This window comes from Pavona decussata, unplaced genomic scaffold, assembly GCF_977016875.1.
Source record: "Pavona decussata unplaced genomic scaffold, jaPavDecu1.1 SCAFFOLD_39, whole genome shotgun sequence".
Taxonomy (NCBI): domain Eukaryota; kingdom Metazoa; phylum Cnidaria; class Anthozoa; order Scleractinia; family Agariciidae; genus Pavona; species Pavona decussata.
In genome coordinates this window covers 672,396-682,760 of record NW_028145461.1, presented here as the reverse complement: position 1 = coordinate 682,760, position 10,365 = coordinate 672,396, and the positions used below count along the sequence as shown (strand labels likewise).

General features: G+C 38.7%; 1 protein-coding gene across 1 annotated transcript; it reads left to right on the top strand.

Moving 5' to 3' along the window:
• Positions 1–739: 739 nt before the first annotated feature.
• LOC146483336 (polyadenylate-binding protein-interacting protein 2-like) lies at positions 740–5,899 on the top strand. The gene is made up of 2 exons (XM_085106066.1): positions 740–1,145; positions 5,635–5,899. The coding sequence occupies exons 1-2, from the start codon at positions 819–821 to the stop codon at positions 5,701–5,703; spliced, it is 396 nt and encodes a 131-aa protein (XP_084962192.1). The 5' UTR covers positions 740–818; the 3' UTR covers positions 5,704–5,899.
• The last annotated feature ends 4,466 nt before the right edge of the window (positions 5,900–10,365 follow it).

The window sequence follows — 10,365 nt, the reverse complement described above, 5'->3', positions numbered from 1 at the left end:
ACAAGTGGTGTACTTGTTGTCGCTCATTAGGTTTTTTCCTTCACAGGCTCAAATATTCCAAATTCAAGCCATCAGAAATAAAATGAACTCATTGCCAAATATTTTAAGAACATTCAGAACATAAAATAACTGCAAAGTGGACTTGATGCTTCTACAAAATACAAAAATAGTGTTAATTGATTGGATCTAATTTATCGTTATAAATAAATTGTTATTTTACAAAATACTTGATAAAATATAACAAAAAAGTGGCTTCTCGTGCGACAAAACCCGTACTTGTGAGGGCATTTTTTGGTGGTTATTTATTTCAGTGACTCTCCGTCACGTTTTATCATTCAAGGTGTGGTGACAGGAACGGAAGTGACATGTTGGAAGTGAAAAGGAAGATGCAGAGGACAACTAACTTCCGGTAAGTAAAGAAGCGAGCGGGGCGAACTCTGGAACCTTTCCGTACAGCGTCAAAAATTTGGACGCCTATTTTTGTGGCAATTTTTAAATTGGACACGCTTGTTTAAAGAACAGAATTTTTCATCCTTAGTATTACTAGCCATTTACGCTAACGCTCGAGTAGTGGAATAGTTTTTTAAATCCTTTTGACGCAAGAAAGTAATCCCTTATTATTTCCGCCCACACAAAGCAGCTTGCATCATAAGCAAGTCAAGCGCCGCATTTGTGTGTTATGTTATTGCGCCTGTCAGCTGCTCGCTTCGTGATTGGCTAAAACGCAGGTGACCAGATAGCTCGCTTTTACGTCGGCGTATTTCGGAAGTTGTGTTTTCGTGCTTTGAAAAAGTGACACTATTTCAGCGTTTGCTAGAATGGAAGAAGGGAAGAACAAGCAGGATCCTTTCGCTGACTTCATGTGGATGGAGAACCTAGACGACTTTGATCGGCAAGTGGAGGAGCAACTCGTGGAAGAAGAGTTCATTCGCGCATGTATTGAACAACTGCTCGAAGAAGAAGATGAACGCGAAACGCTCACAGCGGCAGAGATAATTGCCCAGCAGCAACTCCAGAACCTACAGGGGAAAGATTCTGTACAACAGGGGACGAACCAGAGCCCTTTTCGAAGTAGTTTTCAAGGGAACACCGCGTACTCGAACGGGTACACAAACGGATACGGCAATCACGACTACAGTATTGTGGTGAGTTCTCGAATAGCTTCAATTCGGATATTGTTGTGTCATTTCCATCGCTCATGCATGCCTGGGGTTTGTTTTGTATATTTTGGTCGGGAAGAAAGAAAAAAAGTTTCAGCTCTTCTTTTGTAAAATTAGTTGTGTATTTAAGGTCAAACTTTACAAGGGTCTTGTTGATGTCGACGTTGTGAGAAAACTCGATGCCTGAAGGCATAATTGTGTAGCGCGTTTCTTTTCATTAGTTCTATCGTATTATGCAGCAAAGAGAAAGCTATAAATGTTTTATAAATTTTTATTTATAAATATCCTCGTTTGAAGCCTTCGTTTGTTCCAGTATTAACGAATTGTTGTCCTTATTGGGGTCTCTCTTGTGTCTATACTCGGTTTTCATGATTTAAGAATATGAGGGTTGCTCAATGTTAATTGTCGTCATACCTTATACGAAGTTGTTTTGTGCCCTTATTTAAAAGAACATTTAGCCCATATAATTTTAGCTGACGTCTCGTTTACCAGCAAAAAGCTTTCTATTTTTACCTTTAAAAAACATATACTCTTAAATTTGCTGTTTCTTTGCATTGCACGTGAATAAGCTTGATATTTTTATTTTCAAGGTGTACGGGTGTGCCAAAGGAATAAATTCAATTAAGATAACTGGAATTAAAAAGTTCGCATGAAAAAGCTATTTTGATTGGCATATTTCGATGCCATCTTCTTAGCGTAAAAGGCGTTTATAGTTAGCCGTAGTAAGTGTTTATTTGAGTTACCGTTTATTGAGATTGTAAGGCAGGTATAGACTACTGGAGAATCAAACTTTTGCATGTAGTTTTGTCAGTTTCACTTGGTTTGGATAATTGAAAATATTGATCAGTACTTTTAATTATTATTATTTTTTAATTTCATTCTTGAGTCCTTTCGGTAATCTATAATCCTGCTGGTTTAAATGTAATTTATCATAAATCATTAAAGCGCCTCTTGGTAGTTCTCGCATACATTTGCAAAGTGCAGGCTATACAGTGCTTTAATGTGGACATACGAGTTTAAGGTAATGCTGTAAAATGTAAATCCTCACCGTCCTGTATTCAGGGTTGTCGATAAATTCTATATTGTCAATGGCAAAAGTAGTGCCGTTTTACTTGAGAATGTCATGTACAATAAGTCGCAAACTGTCCCAATTATACAAGCGCACTTTGCTTAAAGTCCCAAATAAGCATTGGTGTGGAAATATTGTAATATAAAGTTCTTCCCCTTTTTTGCACATGTGCAGAATTTATTTTGGAACAAAAATCAAGTCGTGTTTCTAAAATTAATAAAAAATTTAAAAGCTGGTGGAGACACCGCCCCCCCCCCCCCCCCCCCATAAACAAATGTTTAACTTGTGTGATGAGGATTGTGTGACTATGGCTGTGGCTGCACTAGTTAGAGAGCTAAATGGTTGAATTAAATGTGGTTAAAGCTACTGTATATGTTTAGAGAGAAAAGTTTTAGATTTCATCTTTAAAAGCTTTAATTCAATATAGGGTTTTGGGTATCTGTGATATAATCTAGAGGCTATGCATCTGTTAAACTGGGGGTACCCACGAAGGTACAGCTATCATAACTTGAGTTTTTGCAATTTATTGATGAGATAAGAAAACTTGTCAACATGTGCTGTGTCAAAACTGTTATTGTAAATGGCCGTTTTTATACCAGAGGATGCATTATCCGTCTGGATGAATTTGGGCAATCATTCATTGTTCGTTTGGTTATTTGTCTCTAGTATAAAGACAGGCACAAGACGCATTATCCGTCTTGACGAATTATCTTTCAATGACGCACAACGGAAAATAGCTCGTCCAGGTGGATAATGTGTCTTGTGCCTGTCTTTATAACAGAGACGAATAACCAGATGAACAAGTTCGTCCAAACGGATAATGCATCCTCTGGTATAAAAATGGCCAATGCCAAGTGCGCCGACAGGTGAGGGCAAGCGGCTGTGCAATAAAACAATGAATTCTGGATTGAACAGCTATACTCTGGAAAAATAACTCCTGTTTCCTTTAAAAAAAAAAAAAATCAGTATTTTGAAAAGTTTGTGATACTTGCCATGAGTCTTGTGTCTTGCCATGGAAATTTGTGTTGAAAGAAATTGCTCCAAATTTTGTTCTGCACTTAAGTTTGGTGTAGAGAGTGATCATCACATGAGAACCACAGTTCATAGTCTACTTTTCAACCATGTGGACTCATTCTGTTACACTTTTTCTCAATTAAGTTTTCTATGTTACCCTTGTGAAAGCTCAAGCTGGATAATAATCTCCTGGTAGATGTTTTGATGCATAGTGTTGCCGTGTATTTTTACTTCTCCCATGTATATTTTGCCTTGCCCTGAGGGTACATCAAACTATAGTGTGACTCAGAAAGATATACTGTGATACTAAACAACAGAACATCTATGAAGATATGCTGAACTAGTCAGACAGACTGACAGGCAGTATTTTTTACTTTGCCCAATGAAATTTAAAGTTGTATTGCTTGTGAGGTACATGTGTAGTGGCTAGCTAGTCCACAGTGAAGAGGATCAGTCTGATTTCTTCACCGAACCGGTCAGGATTTTGCTTTGAGGACTGTTTAGGTTGAACCACACACAAATTTTTTTTGCATTTTTAGCATTTGAAAAAATGGAATTAAAGGAACTTTTCTTTCCTGTCTGTAGAATACTTCAGGAAAGAGCTGTACATATGTACATATTTTTCTGACATAGGCGGCATGTTAATTCAATAATGTGATAACAAGACGATGAATTTAAATGTGTTTCTCATCTGTCATTGGTTTTACACTGTACTTCATTGTTGCCATCATCATGATTTCCTTTGGTTTGGAACTGAAGATTGTACAAATGTACTGTATAAGCCATAATTGTGACTTGGTTGCCATGGAACCAAGTCACCATGGAAAAAATGCCAATGCCAAAGACTGGGTTTGCTTTTAGTCCAGGAGGGGTACCCCTATATAAGGTATGTTGGTAAGGGTGGCACCAAGGGTTTGGTTTTTTGACGGGGTTTTGGTCTGAAATTCTGAAAATAGATATGGATTTTACAGATTTGGGTATGCATGATTGTAGAGACAAAAATTGGTCTGAAAATGGGTATGATAATTTTTATTTTAGAGGCCAGATCTAAAAAAAGGAACCAGAAAATTACATTTTTGCTCTGAAATAAGATCAGGGTTCAAGAAGCACACTTCACAACTGAAGGGGTGCATGGAATAAGGCCCTAAGTGACTTTTGATGTAAGGTCAAATTCTTCTTTTGTTTCGCAAGCGAATACAATGAAATTTGAAAAGAGAAATCTAGTTATTTATTAGAAGTCAAACAGGGCCTTTTTCCAGGCACCCCTTCAACTATTGTCCTCTTACTACTGTGTAGTTGTTAGTTGCGGCATGTATTGCGCAGGGTTAGTACAGTAGATTGTGATCTGCTTTAGGAAGTGTTCATGATGTGGAGTTGTTTTCCAAGTTATCTTGAGAAGTAAATTAATTTGCTTGTTTAAATCAATCTTTTCTTTTCATATTGGCTTTATACCCATATATAATATACAATTTCTAAGCTTCAAATCAGCTTATTTCAAAACTTATATCAGAATTTGTGAGTGAAGTTGTGGTTTTGAGAGAAATAAATTTAATATTTAAAAGCAAAAATGGGAACTCTCCAAATCCGTGCAAATCTTCTAATCATTGTATTAGATATAGTGCGTTATTTTGCAGCCCTTGGGGCACAGATTAAAAACGTTCCGAACGACGTGGAAAAAGGAATTGAGAAATGTTAAGGGTGGTCAGCCACATCATAGATAGGAGGTGGTCAGTTTTATGACTTCAACAAGCTGATCTGTACAAGACCAATTGTTTTGACAAAAATTCACACAAATTTACCTTCCTGTGGCATCGAAAGAGAGAGGCACGGACTTTGAGACAGTCTAGTGTTTGCCTTACTAGCCTCATTAACCTTTACAAAATTCAATTGAATTTTCACTCTGAAATGAGGTTAGTTCACCAGCATATAGCGTAAAGAATAATTAATCGGCCACCCTTTATGAAAACAGGGTATAGCGACACGGCAGGCAAATAGTGGTACGGTACGCATAATTTTTGTGTATAAACCCCTTGCTGTTTTGCGTCCATAGGACTCTGTCGCATACAGAGGCTCTGTGCTTTGGAACATGCTGGCTTCCAAATATACTGATCTTGTTGATACAAGCCATTATAAACTTGCCAAAAAGCGCAAAACTAGCTTTGAACTTGAAGATTTTGTATGTATTTGAATGTAAGCTAATCTGTGTTTCAAGTCGCACTGATAGCATTTAATATGGCTTTTACACTGCACTTTTTATTTAATATTTAATTTAGCAGTAATGTATTGTACACGACCCCGCATGCTTTCAGCTTTCATATACATCGTGTATAAATAAAGGCAACCTACCTACCTGCCTAGGGCTGACATTACTTGTGTCTTTCTAATTTTTAGGAAAAAAGCAAGTTGAATCCCAATGCCAAGGTGTTCGTGCCGCAGAAGACAAGGGCAACATCATCATAGCTACTGCATATGAGAAACGCCAGCCTGTTGGGTTTTACGTTAGATGAATAGACGGACGCCATGTATGATACTATGTACATAAGTTTGCAATTTGTGAAGAGTATACTGTAAATGGAATCCAGGCGGCTTTGTCCTGTCTAAAATTTCTTATGTATTTTAATGATTAAATTAAATAAAGCTCTTATTTAATGCACAAGATGTCGGTAGTTGTTCCTTTACGGCATTCGTAACTGAATACAGTGGAATCTCGATTCTTCCAACCCTCGATTTTTCATACAAAAAGTTCTCTTGGATTTGCTTCGGTAAGTAAGTAACTTTATTTACCCACATATTGCATATGAGATATTACACAGGGCTGACACAACTATACGCAGCTATACCTAGCTACACGCCGCTATAGGTAGCTATAGCCGGCTGGGCAGCTATACTCAGCTACATATAGCGAATTGCGTTATTTAGTTGGGTACATCTACAATGTACGTTTAGCGAGGTGTAGGAAAATATATTAGTCTATGGTACAATCTATCTCGGTACACTATGTGTCCCCATACACCACGTACCGCCTAGGAGGGATGGCGAAAGAGCCAGGGGACTTTAGGTACGGGATTGGGCTGAAACACACATTCAAGTTACACTGTCTTGTTACTATCGAATGTCTGAGATGTCCCTAACAGCCGATCCCGATCCCGAGAGTCGTAACGCATAGCAGCTTTTAACAAGTTTGTTTGTGGGTCCAGTGTAGATTGTTGAAGTTGTTGCTTCCTTTCCTGCAGAAAGAACAAACAAGGCGCCAGCATTGCGCTACGCAACGGTCATCTTCTTTTCTCAGTTTTTTGGATTATTTATTACTGTTTTAAAATCTTCTGCTGATATCCACCACGATGTAGTAATCACCATTGCCAGAAAGAAGTGTAAAAATATTGTTGCAGTTTTCATAAAATACATTAAGCGGTGACCGTATTTTTGGTAATTTTAGCTTACAATAAAATATCAAAAATGATAGCCAATCGGTGAGAACCGATGTCAGTTAATTGATCGATTGGTATCGATAAACGATAAAAATTGATAATCAATGAAAATCAATAATCACAAATTTCTTTAGCATCGATTGATTATCGATTATCAATATCAATCGATTAACTAGCATCGATTGATTTTCCGATCATCGATTTCATCAATGGTTTACGTACTGTTCCTTGAGGGACGGCTTCTTGTATTAACAAATTGATAAGTGGGTGGGGGAACTTAAAGAACGCCTCAGGATGGTTAGTAGCCGCAAGACCTTTAGAATAAACTTTCGCCCACGAAAACTCCTTCCACCCGACTGAACTGCGCCTGGGTCTCCGAGGATGTGACTACCTCAGCTACGTTAAGACCAAAATAGCTCAGTGCTCTATTCTTTACAAGAGAGCGCAGCTTGCCATTCCTGATTTTCTTAATATACATTGTACTGAACACCTCACGGCACACACGGAGCAGCAGATTTTCGAATGCATGATAGTTTTATTTGTCCACGTTATAACAGGGCAACAGAAGGTGGAAAATCATTCTTAGCTCAAGCCGAGTACAAATCTGGAATAGTTTACCTTTAGTTCTCACCAAACTTGAAAAAAGCTTTTCTTATATCTTTTAAACGTACCCTCAAGCATCAATTTCTAAAGGAGCAATTAGCCTTGCCGTATTTTTATCCGTAGTTCTTGATCTTGTACATAGTTGTTACCAAGATTATAGGGATTACTAGGGTCATAGATATTTTTAAATTTGGTGTGGTATCATAATTTAGTTATATTATTGTGTAATTATAGCCGGTTTAATTTTTTTTATACTGTTAACGTGGGTGGGCAAGCATTTATACATTCTTACCTGTCTTTAAATTTGTTTCTTTGATTGTTTTTGGTAAGTCAAGTTACTCCTTCCTATTGTCGTGCGTTTTACACATGAGCCTCTGGCTCGGATATAAAGGGCAACCTCATTCCACGCTTTGACAAGAATAAATAGATTGATTGACCTTTTTAATTTTCTAGTTGTATAGACTGAGAGAGCCACAAGTTTATTAGTTTTTTTTTTTTTTTTCACTTTTTAGGACTACCCTCTTTAAATAAAGGAGTTACTTACTTGCTAGAATAAATTTCCTTCTAACATAGCTGGCATCACACCAGCCACATTCAAATTTGTAAGCAACTGATTGTTCGTTGATCAACGTGGGCTTGATTTCTTTATGTTTGAGATCTTCTCCAACTTTCCAAGAGATGAAGACTGGGCATAAGTCGATGTTTAACAGCTTACCAAGATCCTTCAACCGTTTGCTGTTTCCTCCTTCCCGGAATATCTTCCAACTTAATCGTTTATGGTTTTCGAACTTTAGTTGTCGAGCAAGTTAAGTTTGCTCATTTTCCCGCTTGTCGTCTTCACAGTCTCGCCGCCGCTTCTTCAAGGCTGCGAGTTAAATCAGCTTTTTTCGACATCCGCTTCGTCGATGCGCTCCTCTAGCTATTGTGACTCCCCAGGCTCTTCTACTTTAATTTCTCGCCTCCGCCAGTCTTAGGTTTAGCGTTCTCGATGCGGTCTACTTTAAGGTCTTCGATCGTGGCCATTATCTTCTTCAAAGTCTCTTTATGACGAAAGGTGTTGTCTCGGCTTAGAGCGAGTCAGTGAAAGCCGTTGAAATTCCGTCTCGAGTATTCTTAAGTTTTCAGTCCATTTTTGTCGCAGTTTTAGATCCTTCGGAAGTCCCGTTGGAAGTCGGTCACTAATGTAGGGAACCGAAGACACAGTTATCCCACACTGTCACAACTTTCGCCTTTAGAACTTCAAAGAACTTCAAGTTTTCTGTCGTACAAAATTTACTCCGCCACCATTTCACTAACTCATACAGCTATAATTGAAGCGACCCTTATTCCTTTTGGGCTCGATTTCTGTCGCTCCCTCGGGCCAGTCGATAAACAAACTGAATTAGTCTCTTACGCATGCGTTCTTTGGGCTGAATGAATGCGTGACGAGCCCAAAGGACGTCTGCGTGGGAGGCTAAAACAAAATCTGATTGGTTAAAACGAAATTTCCAGACAAACAGGCAAATATTACCGTCTTTGACGATCATGCACGAACGCCTTTCCCTCCGGCCGAAGTAACCGTCTTTCGCAATTTGACCGGTTCGTGACAAAAATGCTATTTATCTAGTTTCCGACAAAATGCAACTAGTTTCCAAATACTGTTTACCTAGTTTCCAGGCGCGTAGGAGGGGGGGGGGGGGGGGTTCGAGGGGTTCGAACGAACCCCCTTTGAAGATCAATAATGGCGGAAGAAAAACTTTTAAATAAAGTTCCTATGGTCGAAATACATCAACTAAAGAAAAATAGAGAATGATATAAACCCGTTATTTAGGCCTTATGTCTTATCCTCAGTAAAAATAAAAATTGTCAAGAACCCTTGGAGATTAATTTTAATGACGTTTCATTTTTTGCCCGAAAAAGCCATAGAAAAGCATGCTTTGCGATACGTTTTGTTCTCTGAATGCGGCATTGTTCTGAAATGAGATTCACTTCAAACTTAAAAGTTCAAGCCTTGTTGAGTTTCACGCGCAATTACGTACAAGTTCGCCTGAGAACATTCACTTGTGAATGTGAACGTTCCATAAGCGCAATGAGGAGAGAGTAGGCTGTCCGCCCTGACTCTAATGCATATCAAATATGATATGCCTGTCAATCTTGACGAGAGAGTCAATTTGTTCAAAGGCCTACACCCGAGAATGATGCAGTTTACCAGCTTGGTGTATGACTATCAACAGATCGAATAGCTATCAGAACTTGACAGGGCGCGGAATGTACGTTGAACTTTCTTGTTTAAGTTGAAACAATTATGCCGTCGAAGTGATGTATATAGCTTAAAAAGCTGCTGTATAACAAAGTTGTGATTTGCCTAAAATGGGTCTCAAAATGCAGAAAATGAGGTTTCTGGGAACCTAGATTTTCAAAAATTTCAGGGGGAGCATGCCCCCGGACCCCCCTAGTAAGAGCTCCGACGCTCAGCAAGATTTGGGGCTCAACGAACACCCCTATCGAAACCTTAGCTACGCGCCTGGTTTCCAAGCTGTTGCAATACTGTCACTGTTACTAGCTATGGTTTATGATTATGTAAATAAAGAACGAAAATCTTTGTACAAATTTTTCTAGATATTTCTTTTCTTTGTACGCTGTTTACGATTTTTCCCAAACTCAAGAGCCTTTGATCATCGCCTGATGAAGACTACGAAACGTCGCGATTTACATCTCAAGTGACTACATCGTGAGGCAAACGATAATACACTTATTGTTATTGTATCTACCACGTGCGATGAACAACAACGACCTCTTTCTTGATCATTTTTTTTATTTTTGCGGTATTTGCCCAACCCAATTTTAATTAAAAGGCTTCGTCACGCCGCACTGGTCCGTAACGAACCCTGAAAGTTCTACCGCACAGTTGCTGAACCCGAGAAACTACTTTATGTTCAACTGTGTTCAGTAAAGGAGATTGACCTACAATCACCGCCCAAACTCTTGGAAAGATTGCTAAGCTTTGCCTTGCCTTCACGTTCCTCCCCTCCCCTGTATCAATGTTGAGTTTCAACTGTAACTGCGTTACGCATTCATGATTGTTCGCGGGGAATTCAACACTGATTGAACA

Coding starts and splice junctions, on each gene's coding strand:
- LOC146483336 (XM_085106066.1), top strand. CDS start 819: ATGGAAGAAGGGAAGAACAAGCAGGATCCTTTCGCTGACTTCATGTGG. Junction 1,146..5,634: donor ATCACGACTACAGTATTGTG/GTGAGTTCTCGA, acceptor TCTAATTTTTAG/GAAAAAAGCAAGTTGAATCC.